Source organism: Agelaius phoeniceus, chromosome 9 (assembly GCF_051311805.1).
Source record: "Agelaius phoeniceus isolate bAgePho1 chromosome 9, bAgePho1.hap1, whole genome shotgun sequence".
NCBI lineage: Eukaryota > Metazoa > Chordata > Aves > Passeriformes > Icteridae > Agelaius > Agelaius phoeniceus.
This window is the reverse complement of record NC_135273.1, coordinates 26220191-26239522: the sequence shown is the minus strand read 5'-3', so window position 1 is coordinate 26239522 and position 19332 is coordinate 26220191. Positions and strand designations below refer to the sequence as shown.

Genomic DNA, 19332 nt, shown 5'->3' with positions numbered 1-19332 from the left:
TCTCTGTTTCTACTTGCATAATATTCTTTGCTGGTTTTTATAACATAGAATCATAGAATGGCTTGATTTGGTTTGGAAAGGATCTTAAAGATTACCTAGTTCCAGCCCCTCTGCCTTAAGCAATGACACCTTTAACTAGACCAGGTTATTTAGAACCCCATCCAACCTGGCCTATATGTAAGTGAACTACTGCTGTCTCCATTTAAAAGAAAGATATATGTTTGTAGGATACAAATGTTTGTCTTCTTAGAGTCATATTTTTGTACTACAGTTATTAGAAGAACTATTTTTCAAACTTGACTTTTGACAGAATCGTAAAAAAGTATTAGGCCTTGATTTATAGCTACATAATTATTTTTCTAAATCCCAAGAACAAATTGTTAGTAAAGAAAACACATTTTCTACCATCAGAGACCTACTGAACTAGGTATTTTCTTCTGAAACATAGCTCTAAACAATGTTTAATTAGTTTACATTAATTTGAGACCTGGGTTAATTAAAATTAGATTCCTTTAAAACAGGTAATTGAATTTGCATCTGAAATACATTAAACTGTCATTTAGTCAAAAATGCCAAATCTGCAAATGTCAAAATGCCGAAAGTGGAAAATCTTAATTGTCTTGACCGTTTCTGTGGGTCAGAGTCTCAAGGGAGGCATCAGCTCTCTGCAGCTTCCTTTGCTTCTCCTCTCTGGCACTGCTCAGGGGTATTATTCCTAAGCAGTGAGCCCTGTGCTTGTGTCCTGCTTCTTCTGAACCAAGGAAAACCTGTAGCCCAGCACAGTCCCTTTACACAGCATTAGCTCTCCTCTTCTGACAGTTCTGTGATCTGAAGTTCTGCTCTGAACAAAACCTGCTTTGGAAAATCTCATACATGGTGAACACTGGAAGAAATTTCAGTCTGCAGAAATCCAAGGGTCTCAAAGTGTTAAAAAAATTCTTAAATCTTGCATTTAAAATTTCAATTGTATTAATAATCACTCAGACTTGCATCTCATTGAGAAGCATTTTTGTGCTTCTGGTGCTGTTACTGCATCCTTTTGTCTTTTAATGATATACACAAAAGATTACTTTACATTAGTAAGCTTTCAAACAACACCTAATATAGATGTGTAGGCATGTGTGTTCACCATTTGAAAAATCTAATTATTTTACATAATAATAATAATGCACCAGGCCCACAATCCTTTTTCTCTGCAGAGAGTGGAATGCCTATTTTCATAACAACAAGTCTTGTGGGTATTTACAGTGTTAGCCTGTCCAGGGTAGGTCATAGAGACCATTGACTGTAATCCTCTGAAGAACAATCTCAAATGTGAATATGTATAAAAAGGCAGATGGTACCAAATACTTTTGCAGTTTAACTCCAACATGCAAACTCTCACTATCATGGGCTGGGGGGTGAACCTCTACTTTGTCATCCTTGCAGGTGGAACATGAACAGAATTTAAGTGAGACATAACAGAAAGGATGAGTACTTGTGACTAACACTTGCCATTCATCATCCTATAAGGATCTTATATTTCACTTTTTGTCTTTGTATCCCACCCTGTTGAACCAAACCAATCACTAACACTTGGGTTCATGTTTAAGATTTTGGCAGTCCATTTTTCTCTGTGATGACAAAATCAGCTCTCTGCCCTGTTTTACAGTAATGTAGTTCCAAGATGCATGATGATAGACTGGGAACAGTGCAGATTCCTCCTCTGACCCTCTTGCTGAATTGTTGTGTGATGCTCCCATCAGCTGTACTGCAGGTGCTGGAAAAAACACATCACAATGTGTGTGAGGCACATGAGGAATGTGCACTGCAGAAAAGCCTGACTCCTTTTATTGAACTCTAGGGTATTTGTAAGTGTGGGCAGTGCAGGAAAGCTGAGTCAGCCAGATCTGGATTTGCAGCATTATTGAGGACACAGTAACTTCATTTGGAGTTGTGGGCGTTTAATAACCTTGAAAATAGAACTGCGTGAAATGTTATTTGAGGTGTGAGGCTTTTATGTCTGCTGAAAGAAAACCTGAAGAAATTACACTTTGTATCTAGAGATAAGGAGGAAAAATTGCCTTCTGTTTTTTCTTTGAAAGTCTGTTTTTCATCAGTGTGTCAGAGTGCTCACTCTGAGCAGAATTAGTTTGCCTGTGAGAGGGATGGGAGGGTGTTTAAGTGATATTGGATATAATGCTGCAAACCACTGGGCATTAAGAGGAGTTGGATGCTGAATCAAGTAATTGAAGCCTAAGGAGAGGCCCACCTTCCACTTCTATTTTGGTTGTGTTCAAAATCTCCCCAACAAAGGGTTGCAGTGGCTAATGTGACATAACCTGAGGTGTCATTTAATTACTTTTAACAGTGGGCACACAGTTGTAGTCACTCTCATCTTTAGTGACAGGACAGGTATTGATCACTGCTCTTCATGTTGGCTGAACTGGCTTAAGGTGAGTCTCCATTTTTTTGTTCTTATGCAGTTTGCTTTAGGGAATAGCTGGAATACCACATGTACAGGAGTGTCTTGCATCCCCTGTATAACCCCCTGGCCTGTACTTTGGTTAGGGTAATGTAAATCCTGTTTCTAGCCATCTGTGACTCACCAGAGTGCAAAAACATGATGGGATTTTGAATGCTTCAGCCTAAACTACTCAAGATAACACCTTGTTGTGACAGGTCTTATCAAGATGGTAAGAGATATCCATTGGCAAGACCTGGACACCCCGCAGTGCCATGGGGCACTGGGCCAGCACATTGTGGTGAGGGCTGACTGTGCTAAGGGTAAACTGTGTAAATTAACTGGAAGTATCTGTTGGGCTTCTTGATGCACTGCAGTTTGCTTTCAGACATTTTCCTGAAGCAGAGCACACTTGTTTAGGCCATTGTTAGTGGTCATCAGCCACTCCTTGATGTGGATAAACCCATGGTGAGAACTAGTCACAGCCAGAAGAGAGACCAGTTTTCAGGTACTGCTAGATCTTGGTGACCAGTCTCTGGAAACTCTCATGTTTATTTCCATGTCTCTTTTTGTTTCAACTTATTTTGTGGAGAGAAAGTATCCATAATGCAATAAATGAGCCATGAGCAACCTCAATTCCTCCCTTCTTTGGCAGGAAGTCAGCAGCCAAGGCTATAAACTAGAGTTTGAAGAGTTTGTTCAAATGCTTTGTTTACCTCTCTTCACTCAGTCAGGAGCTTTTGTAACTTGTATGAAGGATCCCTCAGGCTGGGACAGCTGTGGGCCTGAGTGGCTGATGTATGTTTCCTTCAAGCCAAAGGGACTCAGTCCCCAACCAAATGTTTTTAGCTGTTATTTATTAGGTTATTACAGTCTTTTTATGTAAGCCATGTGTTTCAGTAGGCAGACATGAAGAACACTCCTCAAACCATGAGTTTCAGAAAATGTACATCTCAAACTAATTTTACTGTATGCCCCATCATTCTTCTGCTACTGGGGGCAGCAAACAATCATTCCCATCTCTCATGCCCTGTGTCCCTGCTTCAATAAGGCTGCCTCTCTTCTCCTCACCAGCCACCTCTTCTGAGCCAACTCTTGTCTTCATTTCCTCCCTACTGTGTTCAAGCTTCTTTCTCCCTGTGTTTGATCATCTCTGTGTCCCTTTTCTAGTTTATCCTCTCCGAGTTGGAATGACCCAAACCATGCACCCTGTTCATTGAATAAATGGTTTTCAAATGGTGTGACTGTGTCCTGTTTTGTTACTTACTCCTTTCTTCGTGCTTTTTTAGCATTCTGCTGGGATTTGTCTTTGTGACCCCGCTGACAATGGAGCTGGTGATTGCAAGACCTACCCAGGCCTCTTTCCTGATAAAGAGATAATTGCACATTCAGAGCCTGTCACTGTAGATACATACTTAGAGATAATTTTGTGCCCAGACACATTATTTTGCACTTATCAGTGCAAACATTTTGTCATCTTCTCACTTTATATTATGTGTATCTAAGATTTAAGTCTTAGCTGTCGGCATTAAAAGTTATTATTCTGCATAATTTTGTCATGGCATTATTCAGTGCTCTGTCAGGTAGTTTGTGACCAGATTGAACCTCATGAAGTCCCAAAGCACATCTCTGAATGGGATCCTGCTGGTTAACTGCTGACAAAATGACATTTATTCCCCATCTCTAGACATGAGAGGAATATTCCTTCTACCTACTGATTGTTTAGCTTGCAGGATTGTACCATTTACCCTTTTGTATCTCATAAACAACTGGTTCCCTTTTAGTATGTTGGAAGGCATCAAAAGGATAGATCAGCTTTTTCTTTGGTTAGTTTCAAAAACCCTTTCACTGTGCTTGGAAATGAACCATATGATCCCTGTAAGTATCAATTAGGTTTGCTTTTTTTGTGCACAAAATCTCTCCTAATCTGTGTCGTGCACATATTTTTTTACAAATGGGCAATTCTGACACACATCTTGTAATAACAGGCAATATCAACTTCACAGTTTTTCATCCCATAGGCAATATGAGCAACATGAGCAAATACAAATGTTTAAAATGGACATTTCTGAGACTTTAAAATACATTTAAATTCTGATAATTATGAAAGTGACTTTTTAATTGCTCAGACTCTTTAATCACCACTGAGTCAGGGATTGCTCTCTTATGTAGAACATAGGGGAATTTCATGTAAGATGAGAAGTTAATTTTTATTCTTATGGCATTTTTGAACAGAATCTGACTCATACCTCCCTTTAGTTTTTGCTCAATGTTCAACAAAAAGATGAATGTTTTTTATGAGGGACTATAAGCTTTTGATTGTCCTGCTAAGCAGCAGCTGCAAAATCCAATGCAGTTTAGTGTGTGACAAAGCTGAATGTCATGCAGTAACTCATTTGAATAGGAGCCAAGCCAATATTCCTTACTGGGGAAACATGCTCACTAAAATGTTTTTATGGAACTAGGATGTCAGATTCATGATGGAAATTTGGAAATGCCTGTTTTGGGTGCACTGAAAATGAGTTGTTCAGATGAACAAGCTATTTATACAGACATGTGGTCAATACTGGATACTGGTTTAATCTTCTAGTAATCCAGACATTACCATATGGACAACCTGCACAGATTGATCTGATGAGGCCTCACTGGGTAAATTAATATCCTGCTTCGGTTAATTTGCTAAGCTTTTATGTTAGCTTTTATCAGGAGAAAAAAACATGCTTTCCAGCACATAGTTTATTCACAGTGACATATAAAATGAGACTGATGACAATCGACACAGGTTTAAGGCAGCTTGTTTGACAAGCAGCTCATGATGGTTTGGACAGTTATCTGGAGGGCTTTCTTTCCATACTTCATTGTTTGCAGCCATTGCACAGCCTTTCCAATGTGGAACCACCTTTGCACATACATATCAGAGAATGCATTCAGTTTTCTCTTGAATTTTGCTTTCAGTGATGTACCTGCAGTAATTTTGTTTAATACCATAATGGGTTATTTAGTTTTGTTATCAACCTCTGCTTTCTCAATCTTCTGTCCTGTGAGGAACTGCCATATTCCTCCTCTGTAGTTCTCATTTCCCAGGGCATATACAAAGGCATCCACCGTTGGCACAGTCTTGGCAACAAGAGCAGGAATCTGTCATGAGACACAATATTTATTACTAGGAAAATTGAGAAGCCAGTGGGCTGATGTCAGCCTATGTTTAGTTTCCCTTTACCAAAAAAAGGCCTGTCTCCAATAGCATTAGCTTGCTACTCCCAGACAGGGGAGAAGTAAAAGCAATTTGGCTGGTGGGAAGACCTACTCAGGAAATTACAATTTCCAGGAGAAAGAGTTTAGGTTGGCATTTCCTGAAACAGGGCTCATTCAGTTGAGAGTGAACACCAACACTTAGGAGGAATGAAAGGTGTGCCATGGACATCTTTGGATGGATAAACAGGCTGATGTTGGCAACCCATTTAATGTGTGACACTGAATACAGTAATGCATTTGGTGATCTGAAACTGGGCTGATTTGGGGGCATGGAATGAAAGTTGAAAGGTTTGATGTGATATTACTGAATTCCAGCAGTGGCTTTGGAGCCAAGACTCATAGAAGAAAGGGGAAAAAGGAGGCAGCAGAGCCTTAGGAGTGAACAATTGCAGCTTCCCTGAGGAGAGAGAAGTATTAGAAATATGAATGAGACAACCAGTCTCTTTAAAACTGAAAATTCTGAGCTAGTACCTCCCTCTGAGAAGGACACAAAAAGCTCCTACATGGCACAGAACAGTACAGGTTCAGTACAGGTTCAGTACAGTTTACACACCCCTAACTAACTGCTGAAGAAAAATACCCCTGGCTTCCTAAATTTTGGCTTGATCAGAGCAGTAATGCAATGCCTTTTATATCACTGTGCTTGCCTGTTTTCACTAAAAATGGTAGATGAACAGAATGCTTTGAGGAAAAGGACTACTTCTTATATATGTTTTTACAAATGAACCCAGTAGTGAGCAAATTGGCAATGTTCCACAGAGACAGAGAGAGGGGAGGGAGGAAATGTCACTTTGGGGTCTGGGGGGCACGCACGTACCATGCGGTATTTTGGTGGGATGAACATCACATTTTCCACTGCTGCATAGGAGCACAGGAGGCAGTAGGGACCCCAGCAAATGACCAATGTCTTCAGTGGCAAACCAGTATTAAACTGGAAAACAAGAGCAATAGGTTTGTGTTTCACAATCACACACTGCAACAAATGGATGGCAGAGGTCCTGTGGGATTGTGGTTTGTGTTCAGTAGCAGGAGAGGATCAGCCAACAGGACATGGGACAGAACAGTGCAGCAGCACCAAAGCCCTGATCCTGGGCGAGGGTGGGGAGTGACAGAGGTGACAAAACACCTTATGGTAGATCAGATAAATCTGTGTGTGCTAGATATAGAAGCCGTGGCCAGTAACTCCTCCTGAGGGGAGAGAGCAATTGAAAATTTAAGTGAAAGTGAAGCAATTGAAAATTAAAGTGAAAATTTTAAAATTATTTAAAATAATTCCTTTTAAATTTCATTTAAAATTTAAAAGGAATAATATTTTGCTGACTTCCTAGATGGTCTTGCAGACAAACTGTGTCAAGGCACTGCTATGCTGGTGCAACAAATGGATGCAGTAGCTGTGTTGTGGTAGGAGCATTTCTCTGTCCTTTATGCTGGGACCTATCCATAGTGTACATGGCCAGCTGTTCCCAAGTATCTTATAAATTTTAATGACTAAGGAAGTGATAATTTCATCCTTAAATTTTCTGCATGGTAACTCTTCTGCACAGCTACAGAGAATCATGAGAAAGAAATCACATGCTAGTGCATACAAACTCACTGGAAAAAAGTAATAGACATAATAATGAACACTGAGCTTTGTTCAAGAAATATATAGAGGGCACAAGTATTAATTCCAGTCAGCTACAAACAAGTCTGCCTGACTGTCAATATAACATTTCTCTTGAGATCTGACTGTCTTTACTGAGTGCAGGGGTTGGGCTGTGCCCACCAGCCATGCATAGTGCCCCAGACTGTACAGCCTGCACCTCAGCAAACAACTCATATAATCACCACATTAGATTCCCATAAACCTGCCACACTGGAGCAATTCCTTTGTTTCCAGCTCATAAAGATTTCTGACTTTCCTCAGCCAAGTGTTAACACAATGTGTATGGGAAGGCCCTTCTCCCCCATGGGGTGCCTGCATGTTTCCTTGCAGAGCTGTACTTCTGTCTGACTTCCTCAGCCATAAGACAAAGGCCTGTAGCAAAGCAAGAAATAACAATCCTTCCTGAGATAAATTTCCCTGGATAAAAATTGATATGCTATTGGTAAATATTCTCTATGCTCTGTTTTTGTTTTTTGAGGAGAGATGGACCAGTATTGATGGAGGGAAATCTTAAGGAATGCTGGTCCAACTTCCTGTTTGATGTGGAGCTGTTTACAGCCCAAGGTTGGGGCAAACGTGGCCATCTGGTAAAATGCTGCCATTTCCAAGGATGGTGTTTCCATGAACTTTCTGAATGGCCCCATCCTGTGTTGCACTGGGGAGTTAGGACAGAAGGAGATGAGTCAATGTCTTTGTGGAAGAAATTAGTTTTTTTCAAGGACTTTGTCTCTACTGAAGGCAGCCCTGTTTTGTCATGGTGATTTCAGGGGTTCAGGGAGCTTTCTTACCTTGAAGTGCCCAGTTTTCCTGAACTTTTGGTGTATGGACTGATAGGCTGTCATCATGATGAAGCCTGGGATCATGAAATTGAAAGTGGACAGAGCAAAAAGGAATGTGACATAGTTTCTGGGAAAGGTGAGGAGGGAAGAAAAAAAGAAGGTATTAATTCAAGTCTAGTGCATTTATGTAAACTTGCTGTAAGTATTTACCAAGTTGTAATTTAAAAATTGCTAAAACCACTTTTGTCAATGTGCTTCAGGTGCAGCATTTGCTGAAGGCCAGTTAAGCTGTGCCATGCTATTGTGTGTGGGATGGATAGTCTTGTAGAAAATCACAACAGGTATTTGTATTCTAAACCCAAGCACCACTACTTGGACATCAGTGCTGGCCTGCATAAAGCCAAAAGCTTTATGAAAATATTCTGAAATTATTATGAAAATATTATGAAACTATTCTGAAAGAGTTTCAAGCCCTAAACCCAGAAAAGATGCAGTGCATAGATGAGTGAGGGAGTGGCAGAAAGCTGAGCACCAGGCTGTCCCACAGAGGAACCTGAGTTTAGCTGTTCTGTGTGCCACCATGGGAGCCCAGGCAGCCTGGGGTAATGCCTTGTCCCAGCTGCTGGGGAGAGATATCTGCCCCAGGAACAGTGCTGGGCACATCTGAGGGGTTTGTGTGCCACCAAGGCCATCCTAGGGGATGGCAGCCTCCACTCTGCTCCTGTGGGAGCTGGCCCTGGCCCTCACCTGTCCCCTTTGCTGTAGTCCAGGGTGCAGCAGGTTCGGAGGGGTTCGTAGTCGTATTCTCCCCACCCCAGTAAGGGCATCACGGACCAGAAGGCAGCAAACAGCCATGCAAACACCATCATGGAGGCAGCTGTGCTCCACTGCAGCCTGCTCCCTGTGGGAAGAGGAAAGGGGATCTCCATGCCCTGAACAAAACCACTGGAAACAGCTGTCAGGCCCTTGGGCCTCAGGCAGAAACAAGCAGTTGTTTGTGCTTTGTATCCTGAAGCTGACCTGAGTCTGGAGGAATCAGTCTTCCATAAAATATGAAGGAAGCTTTTAGGAAACAGCAAACTGCACTTCCCTTTTGTGTGTTTTACTTAGACAAGTGCTGTATTGCTTGCTCAGCTTTGTACCACACTGGAGATACAGCTGCTGTTACAAACATTATATTCTTGTGTTTTGGGAATGTGTTTAAAGACACAGATGAGGCAGCAAGTACAATGAACAGGGTGATGCAATAAACAGTGTTTGAAGAAACTGAGTCCCATTGCAGAGTGTGGGGCAGGTCAGAAATGTGACTCTGCACACACTCCCCAGCCCCTGCCCTCTTCCTTCCTGCCAGGCCAGGAGGGTGTGGATATCTCATATATCCTGTTCTAAAATTACTGGTCATCAATAAACATATGTGAATATATATATACAACCTGAGAACAGAGCTTGTTCTAAAAATACTACTGGACAAGTAATTTTGTCCTTAAGATCATCACATAGCCTATAACAGGAAATGTGAAGCTCAGCATTAGTAATTTTTTTAGTAATTTTATAATAAAGTGTTCTCTTGTGCCTATCTCATCCAGTTCCATCAAATACTATAGGAATGTAATGGAAGATTGGAAACTTGAGAAGACACAGGAAGTATTTCTTCATGGAGAAGGCAGGCAGGCTTCCTTGCTGCTGCAGGATGTTGTGCCAGCCCCACTGCTGGCATGCAGAAAGGTCTGGATGATTTTGTTACTGAGGCCATTGTCTCTCATCATGCCCACGCTGGGCAGCCCGTGATGCCAGCAGCACCAAGCAAGGAGAACAGTGACTTTCCCCAGCACTCCTTCCTAATCCAGTCTCCCATTAGGGACAAGTAATGATGCAATTTTCACTGAGGTTGGGAAGCAATCTTTTTGTCTGCCCTTAGACAGCAGCATCATGACAGCAGGCAGGAAGATTCAGGCCAATTCTGATCTGTCCCTGAGAGGTGAAGGACTGGGGATGAGGTGCATTTATTTTTAGACCTGGTGAAATCAGCTGCTGGTTGACCCTTCAGAAATATTTACACACACATCAGAAGTAGCTAAATATGTAGGAATGTAAAATTAAACAAGCTTGAGATTGTTTTAGTTTTACTCAGAGAAAACACTTTCAGTACAAGGACAGTGAAAAAGTTGTGCTGTCCTCACGTGGCAAAAATACCCTCCCCTGAGAAGGCTGCACAATTTGTTCAGTTCAGTTGTTTTTGTGCACAGCAGGCCATTGCTTTACCTTAAATGCCTTTTCTTGGCCTCATAAAATTTGATGTAATAGCTGTGTAGGTCCCAATTCAATTAAATGCATGTGTATGGGGTTCAGCATATGCTTACAGATAGAATTCTTAATTAGGGCCCTGTGCTGGCAGTTTGGTCCTATTAAGTCCAATCACTCTTGTGCTTTGGTTTTCTCTCTTTGAAAAGCAAAAGGGAAGCCTCTCTTTTCCACACAGTGAAATAGTAATACAGGGAATTTTAAATGATTTCTCTAATTGCTTTGGAACAGAAAGACTGCTCCATCATCAGTCAAAGATTACTAAAATTGTGATGCCAAAAGATGAACTTCTAGCAAGTACTAGATAGAGCATGGAACCTTAATCCTTTTGATCATGAAAGCCAGTTTTCAGTGATATAATCATAACTATATCTCAGAGTTTAGTTTTTGGAAACATTTATGAATGTATTTTTGTAAGATTTATGATTTATTCAAACATTTAGCTGATTTTCACAGACTGAAAAATACATCTCTGACACTGGGCCACTTTTCAGCTAGATTTCAGTCTGCTGTTCAAAAGGAGTGTCTGAAATAAAAGGTCAACAGGATTTTCTATGATGGAGGGGGAAAATAATCTCTTTTTCTCATTCCTGCAAATGGTTAAGTTATAATTGCTGTATCATATTAAATTATAATATATACCAGGACAGTAAATGGCTTGTACCAAACTTAATGGCATGCATCATTTAAAATTAGCTAAGTTTGTCAAAGACAGAAATATCTGAAAATCTGACAAGGAAAAATATATATCAGTCATAAATGAAAGAGGTGTTAGCACCTACTTCATCTGCAGTAGTCACCAGTCACTGGTGCTCACAAGAATTCAGTTTTTGTAGGAATAAGAAATAGTTTATTTTATGCATATCATTATAAAAAGCTCTTTAAAATAACCTCATTAAGGGATTTTTTACTCCTTTTTCTTTTTTTTTATTTTGCTGTGGTTCACCATCATCTTAGACTGTCTTGGTGGTTACCTCCTGCTTCAGTGAAAAACACAAGATGTGTAAAAACATCAACATTTTGTCAGGGAAAACTGATACAGGTGCAAAGCTAGATGAGGGGAATGCAGTCAGTGTGACAGGAGTTTAGGACTTCCTCCTAATTTGACAGAGTTGACACTGCAATTTTAGCAAATGGTAGTGTGGTAATCTTTGAATATTGATATAACAACCCAGGTTACCTTGGTTGTTAAGGATTAGATAAAAATCACTGTAATTCTACTTTTAGAAATCGAATGCTGCTGTGAAATCCCTGCTGGTTTTGTTTGTCTTCTCTTTTATAATATTGAGAGAAGTACTGATATAATTCACTTCAGATTTTCTGTTTCCCCCTGATTCTGAAATGCAAGTTAAAAATTTTATATTTTTTCTTTCCTTTTAAATCTATAACTTTACACTATGAACTGACCAGGATCCTTCTCCTCTTCCCAGACTTCTAATGGCAGTGTGAATGGCCAGAGAGGAACTGACAATGTCTGCCTTGCTCTAAACTGTCACCTTCTGTCCTGAACACCTGGCTGCTGAGACACAGCTTCCTCAGAATCTGCCCTTTTCTTCTTCACTGTCAGGCACTAACATAGAACTACTTCTGCTTTCTCCTTTTCCCCCTAATGATGAAATTTTAAAATCTTTTTTTCCCATCTTGCTAGGGATTGGCATTGATACCCTCCAGACTCCCCTGCTATCTCTCCTCTTGCATACTTTTAGATTCTTTCTCTAAAAAAACACTTTGCTGTGAAAGTAGCATTTCATAGACCCCAGAGCCCCACTTAGGGGATGAACAGCATTGCCCAGTGTGCTTGCCTAGAAGTAAAAAAAAAAAACCAAAACAAACAAGAGAGGGGAGAGTAAAATATCCTGACTTTCTCTGTCACATGGGGTGATAATACTATTTTCTTCCATATCCCAAGCAACATCAACCTGATTTCTTCTGAGTGACTTGTCTGTTATCAATACACTTTAAAGGTAGTGCTTCATCACTTAGGGCTGTGCTGACTTCCAAATCTAAAAACCTGGTCAATTTTCAGAATGTTAGTGAAGAAATTGGTGATATTAGCATCCAGAATGGTTGTAAAGTCCCAAGTTATCCTATCATCATAGTAATCTCGTACATTCTCATCAGCTCTTTCTTCCCAGAAATAGGGATAGTGAATAATCAAGTGCCAAGCTGAGGAATGCCACAATGAAGGTTTTCTTGGGAAACTGTTAGGATGTAACAAAAAACTGGGAATTATGTAATTGAGCTTGGAAAGAGTACCAGATCCTGGGGAATGAAGATAAAAGGCTGATAGCTTTGTATTTTAGGTAAAGGTATTTTGTACCTTCTGTACAGGCATGCAGCTCACACCAGTGTCAACAGGAGTTTAATGTATGGATTGAGAACGCAGCATAGCCTGTGGGCTTGCTGTAGCACATCTATGAAATATGACTTAATCTTCCTTGCAATCAGCATGTGAAGAATTGAACTAGAAGGGGCTGGTTTTCCTGGAATAACCACAGGGCATGAGCACCTTCTGGGTTTTTAGTTTTGTTGTTCAAAATGTTTGCTTTAGGAGCCATGTTTGGCCATCAGTAAGTAACAATTTGAGCAAAGTAAAGAAGCTTGTGCCCTTAGGGTCCTTCTGTCCTCTTAATGTAGTATATGTTCTTGACTGGAGGAGTGCATGACACAAAAGCATTAAAGCCAATGTAGGCAGAGAGTAAAATGTCTTTCCCAGAGATGCTTATTTTCAGGCTCTCTCTTGTAAAATACAGATGCTCCTCTTCCAGCTCCAAATGCATTTCAGTGTCCAAGGGGTGCTAGTATGGATTTAGCTCACAGCCTGCATTATTTGGGGCCTTTGTCTAGACATGAAAAAATACATTTCTTTGCCTGAGCCTTGATTCCTGCAAAAATTGCAGAGCAAAAAACATTGCCAGCCTTTCCTCAACAGGATCATCAGACTGACCATATTCCCTGTGTGCTTTGGGTGTGTTTTTCCATTTGCTGCTGGGATCATATGGAGGCTCTGTGGGCAAAAATAAGTCTCTTGCACCCCAAAATGCCTGTGTGTTGCACAGAGGGGCTGCTGAGCTCTGTCTGCCCAATCATGCCTCTGCACGGGCTCTGTTGCAGCCACTGTTTCTGCAGAGGCAGCTCTCTGCTCACACCAAATTTATCTGTCATTAGTAAACTCTGCATGGACATGATGATCTGTTGGGTACACAGCAGGGTGTTGGATGAAAGCCCCAGATGAATAGATTTTTCTTCAATAAGAGGAATTGGATTTTATTTGGGATTTTGTTTTAAAGTTTACTTATGGATTTAAAGAAAGCATGGCAAGAGGGTCACAAATTGGATGTGATCAGGACAAGGAAATATCTCCTGAAGGTGGTTGATAATTTCCCTTGTATGGGAAGAGGTCCTTTGGAGAAACTGTTTATATTTGCTGTATCTAGTGTGTAAGAAAAACAAACTTATTTATAAGATACACAAATAATAAGTATGTGCTTGCTTTGATTCTCAGAAACCTGAGCCAGCTGCCTTTTGCAGCCCGTGGGTAAGGTTGGAGGGAAACTGCAGCCCTTACTTGTACAGTAGTGATGGTATCGGTCCCAGGCCACGGCAGCGCTGGAACTAATGCTGGCCAGGGCTGTCAGGAAGCCATGGAATCCATGGATTTGACAGCCATCAGAGCCATAGGGCCAGTATCTGTCAACAAACAAGGAATATGTTAAGGAAATGATAGAGAAAGGTAAAGGCATGTTTGGAAATTGCATTAACAGAGAGGGTAAAATGATAGCCTGTGCTTCTCCTGAGGATCTGTCTGAGAAACACTGTGAAAAATGTTACTGTGCTTGATTTTAGGCATTTGTCAGCATTTTCCTGCTGTGGTGTCTCTTACAGTACAACAGCAACTTGTACTCTTAATACTGAGAAGAAAGCAGAACCCTGCATCTGTGTATTGAAAAGTTGGGGTTTTTAAATTTGAAATCTACATTTCATTCAATTATACAGATCTTCAAGATTTGCCTCCTTTGTGAGGAGCCAATTTGTCAGTTTGCAAGTCAGTGCAACACAAAAAAAAGATAAAGACTTGCAGACAAATTTAGGGTCAATCTAGCAGTTTAGTAAAGTGATATTTTGATATTCAAGTAGCTTCTATAACCCCTAGTAAAGCTGTCTGGCTAAATGTCTTCTTTAGTCAGTCTTATAATCTGTCAGTGATGTTATGCAGTAAAATCTGCTTTTCTACTTGGCCAGTAGAACCATGTAGGATTTTGTTTTGTTGTTTCGGATTGAGGGAAGGAGAAGTTTGGCTATGACTTATGGTAGAAAGAGAGCCATTGACCTCTTAGAACTTAAGGTGCTAATTTCCATGTGGCTCTCCCAAGCATGCTTTAGGAAAACCTCTGTGCCATACCTGAGGAAGCTGGAGAAGGCGGCGATGAAGGCATTGATGCAAATCCCGCAGTCGGCCAGGGCGATGCTGAGAACCAGCAGATTGCTGGGCGTCCGCAGCTCTTTGATTTTGCGGAAAGAAATAATTGTCAAGCCATTCAGGCAGAAACCAAGCAGGGCTGAAAGACAGAATTGTTTGCTGTGATTCAACTGGAAATTGAAAATAACTACAGTGATACTGCTGTTTTCTTTGATGAGAGAACAATAATTACAGTGCAATCTTATACACAGGGAATAGATCTGTAGTGGTCAGTCTGCACGCAAGTTACAAAGGCTTTCAGAAGAGAACTCATAGGTGACAGCTCAAGCCAGTGCTTCAGACTTCTTCAGTCATGTGGAGCAGAAACAGTTTGATCTTATTTGTAATTCTGCCTTTTGTTAAAATAAGAGAAACTGGATTGTTAGGCTCCATGCAGGGACACATGGTTCAGGGTTCAGAGCAAGATGCAGAGGAGGCAGTTTCAAGAGAGCTGACAGCCAGCATATGCTGCTGGTGTACACGTCAGGCCTGAATTTGCTAGAAAAATGGTTTGTATTTAATATCCATTGTAACATTCCTTTTTGTTTAAGCACAGAAATCCCTCAGCCATGTTTCAGTCAGCCTGCCTCCCTTTGGGCTTCTGTCTCAGGGTAGCCTACACAGTGCTTGAATTACACCAGCTCAATCTTATTACTGTCCCTCGTCAACAGACTATACATGGAAAGGAATAATCTAATTATGAAAAGCAGTCACTGATAGATTTAAAAAAATAAGTTTATGTTGTTCTTCAGGGAGGGATCCAAGCAACCCAAGCTATTCACCCAGCACAGAGCTGTGCCACTCTGAAGCCCATCCTTCACTGGTTTAAACTCAAGCTTTGTCCTTTAATGCCCTTTTCAAGGCGACCTGAATTATTTTAGCTCTGATGAGGATCTGACTCAACATCCAGTCTCTAAGTCTCAGTTAGATGAGAGGCACTATGTCTTTGTGTTCTTCTTGGAAAAAGAAATGCTGCAGCACAGAAAAAATCCATATCCCCTAATCTGTAAAGTAGTGTAGTTACTTATGCTTATTGTCTTAATTCTGCAGTTACATAAGATGGATGATTTTTTTTTCTAGTCAGAAATCCTGCTTCTACCTTAATTGCATTAATGGCTGATGGCATAACCATAGTAACAGCTGATGTGTGTCTATCATTGCACAACATATAACAAAATATTTCCAGGAGAAATATTTGGAGCCATTTGAGATCTGCTGTTTTTATTTCCTCCCTGCCAGATTACCTCCCACCCACAGGGTAAAACTGCTGTCAACTCTCTCAAATGCAGAGAAGCCTTTAGGAGAGATGTGTTCTGAGCATATTTAGAGTAGAGCTGAAGAGTTATTACTATATCAGATTTTTTTCTATCTTTTCCCTCTTTTTGGAAGCCTCGGGCTTTACCAGATTCTGCTTTCTTGAAGGTCAGCATGAGTGTACAAATAGAGAACTTACTAATTTTTTTTTAAAAAGCATTGAATTTTCATTTTTAGATCAGCAAATATGTTCACTTAATAAAGTGAATGCAACTCTTCACCACAACCTTTCTTTGCAAACTGCACTCAGAAGCTGCCATAAGAAAAGGAGAGGTCTTCATTGCCTTTGTCTCAGAGTGTTCAGAAAGTGAATTAATCCTTGATTGTTTAGCTTGGTCTTCTAATCCAGATGACAATAACAAAGTTTTACTGCCAATCTACTGGGCACATTCTGCCTAAAACCCTATGGAAAATACTTATGTTTAGTAAACCATAAATGTATTAGACTACACCTAGTTTTAACTGAAGGTTACCATGGGGCTCTTTGCTGGAACTCCCACAGCTACAGGACCCTGGCACAGGTCAGGACTGGCAGGGCCGTGGTGCCACAAGCAGGTCCCCAGCAGGACCCAGCTCTGGGGCCCTGCCAGCCCCCAGCACTGTCCCTGTCCTGCCGCTGCTTCCCACCCCTTGGGATGGGAGTGCAGGTCCTGCCAGGCTGTGCACATGGCTCAGGGACTGTCAGCCAGGCTTAGCCCTGTTCAGGCAGCAGCCTGGCCCTGGGCAAGAGGTAGAAGCTTTTTCCCCTCTCTTCCAAGGAAGAGTGTGTGACAGCATTTCCAGGTTTCCTTTGCAGCCAGATAGGAGCTCAGGTGCAAGGCAAAGGTGAGCTCCCCGTTCATGAGGTGAGCTAAGGAGCATTTATCTCACTCTGAGGGTGCTCACAGCTTCTCCTCCTCTGCTGCTGGGCCCCACAATTCCCACATCCCCCTCTGATCAGCACTGTGCAGGAATGGCATCCCAGGGCCTGGGACTGACACCAACATTGTCCTAGCTATGAGCCTTTGCTAGCTGCCAGGTAGATATAAATTCTCAGTTTTGTTGCAGTCTCTCAATAAGTGGAATATGCCTTAAGAAAAGATTACATTCGCAAAATTAAATTGATATGGTTTGTTACTTTTACCCAGCAGCCATTAATTGCAGGGCTACCAATGCAGTCTGGATGTATGCTAACAGTTTACAGGTTTTTTTGGAGCAATCATGTTTGATTGTAAGGCAGCCATCACAACCGACAAAACAAGCAGTCCAATTTTATTGAGAGATTATCAGTCATTTCAACTTCTTTCCCCAGAGGAAGATAAAATTGTCTTTAAAAGTCAACAACAAAATATTAAATCCCAAATTCCTGAGAAGAGAGCTGAGTAGCAAGTACTTCACTGCCACAGCTATGCATAGAGTGCAGATCTTCACAGCAAAGAGCTTGCAGCTCACCCTGATTTACTCACCAGAAGTATGGGTGATGTAGCCACAGTAACCAGGGTCAGCACACCACAAATGCTGCTGTTCACTTCAATTTTCCTTCCCCCTTCTAACAAGAAATAATAGGAGGAAAGAAATCTTCTTGCTGCCGAGGTCCCACACCAAACTTACCTTCTACCAGCAGGGCAGTGCCAATGGCAAACACTTCTATTTCAGTGAAGCCTTCAGGGAGAGGGTGTGCAGTGACCATTCTTATGGTAAATATGCCAAAAGATTTAACCTCTGCCCTCTGTTATAGCTGTGGGGCTGCCTTTTCTCTGGATCTCTCTACTTCCAGTAGCCCAAGGCTTCTTAAAGGAGCAGCTCACGTGCAAACACATGCTGTTATTATATAAAAGCTTTGGGGTTTTTACTCCCACCACTACAATCCCTGCAGGAATGTTATTAATGATGGGACTAGCATCAGCCCGCACTCCCCCTTCCCCTGCAAATCGTATTTCAGACACCAGCAAAATGAAAGCATTCATGGCAATTACAACAAGTTCTTTGTCGACACAAGATTAAGAAACCTGTCCAGTTAATTTTGCAACACTGGAAAAGAATTAAATGTTGTGGAACAAAGGAAACATGTAATTGGGGAGTGACCTGAAAAACAAAGGGGCACTCATTGAGTTGATAATTAGAGGAAAAGTATGAACCAATAATTTCTGCAGCTTGCAGATCTTCCCCTCACCCACTTTTTTAGAAACTGGCCAGTGTATTTTTCTGGCAATGACTGTTCTCTATATTAACATATTTCCTTTTTGTAACTGAGGCTTAAATTAATATGCACACTGGCACAGCTTGATTAAAGACAAACACAAATTACTGATTTGGGGCCCTAAACATACAAGGACGTGAGTGAGTTGCTCAGTGGTGAGCACTGACAGGAATCACCTTACTGTTCTTTTGGAGATGTTTGGGGGCAGGAGTCTGGGTGCACAGTGGCTCTGGAGTATGTGTAGCCTGCAGCTTGTCCAGCCTCCAGCTCATTGCCTTAACAAGGTGCCACTAGCATGACAGTTGTTTCTTCATCCTGATAATCCTACTGCAAAATGGGAGCAGAGAGGGATATGAGCACAGGGGATATGAGCTTCCCCCAGCTCAGGCCCCACACTGTGCTGACCTGGCTCCCTGTTGATTGAGGTCTCAGGCAGAGTAAATTCACCCTAGATGCCACCAGAGCTTACTCAGCCTCCTTACTACATGGTGCAGTTTCCATTTCAGGGGTGCATTTACAATCAGGGGTGTTGGTTGAGGATGGTGGATTTTTTTGCAGTTTTCATGAAATCTGTGCTTAAAGGCTGTGATGCCCAGGAGAACTGATTAGAGCTTCAAGGCTGTTGTGAAACCATCTTGCTGAGTTTTTTGATCTCTGGTATTCAATTTACAGCTCTTTTTGATGCAGGTAATTGCCTTGATGGATATGCTCTTAGATTTTGAAGTAGAATTCAGGAGGGGATGATATTTGTTAGGCTATACAGATATTTGGTTTAAGCAGAGTAAAATTACATTGCACCACATAAATCCATTGTTATGTTTGCCTTTCACTCACCTACATGTCTTGATGACAAAGAAGGTGACAGTCCTGCCTCCTAGCATGGCAAATGAATGACATAAACCTGTGTTTTAATAGTGATCCATTGTATGTTCTTGCAAAAAAATTAGTGCTAGATCT

General features: G+C 41.2%; 1 protein-coding gene across 1 annotated transcript; it reads right to left on the bottom strand.

The window, feature by feature from the left end:
- Positions 1-5231: 5231 nt before the first annotated feature.
- Positions 5232-17929, bottom strand: RGR (retinal G protein coupled receptor). The gene is made up of 7 exons (XM_054637698.2): positions 17787-17929; positions 14826-14982; positions 13992-14113; positions 8870-9023; positions 8132-8249; positions 6516-6629; positions 5232-5581 (listed from the first exon to the last, which is right to left on the bottom strand). Exons 1-7 carry the CDS (start codon positions 17863-17865, stop codon positions 5438-5440), a joined length of 888 nt encoding a protein of 295 aa, XP_054493673.2. The 5' UTR covers positions 17866-17929; the 3' UTR covers positions 5232-5437.
- Positions 17930-19332: the final 1403 nt, after the last annotated feature.

What these genes read in the sequence shown, in the direction of transcription:
- RGR (XM_054637698.2), bottom strand. Translation starts at nt 17,865, where the DNA reads ATGGTCACTGCACACCCTCTCCCTGAAGGCTTCACTGAAATAGAAGTG. An exon ending in ATACCATCACTACTGTACAA is followed by an intron (nt 9,024 to 13,991) that starts GTAAGGGCTGCA and finishes CTCTTCCCACAG; the next exon opens with GGAGCAGGCTGCAGTGGAGC. An exon ending in GACTACAGCAAAGGGGACAG is followed by an intron (nt 8,250 to 8,869) that starts GTGAGGGCCAGG and finishes CACCTTTCCCAG; the next exon opens with AAACTATGTCACATTCCTTT.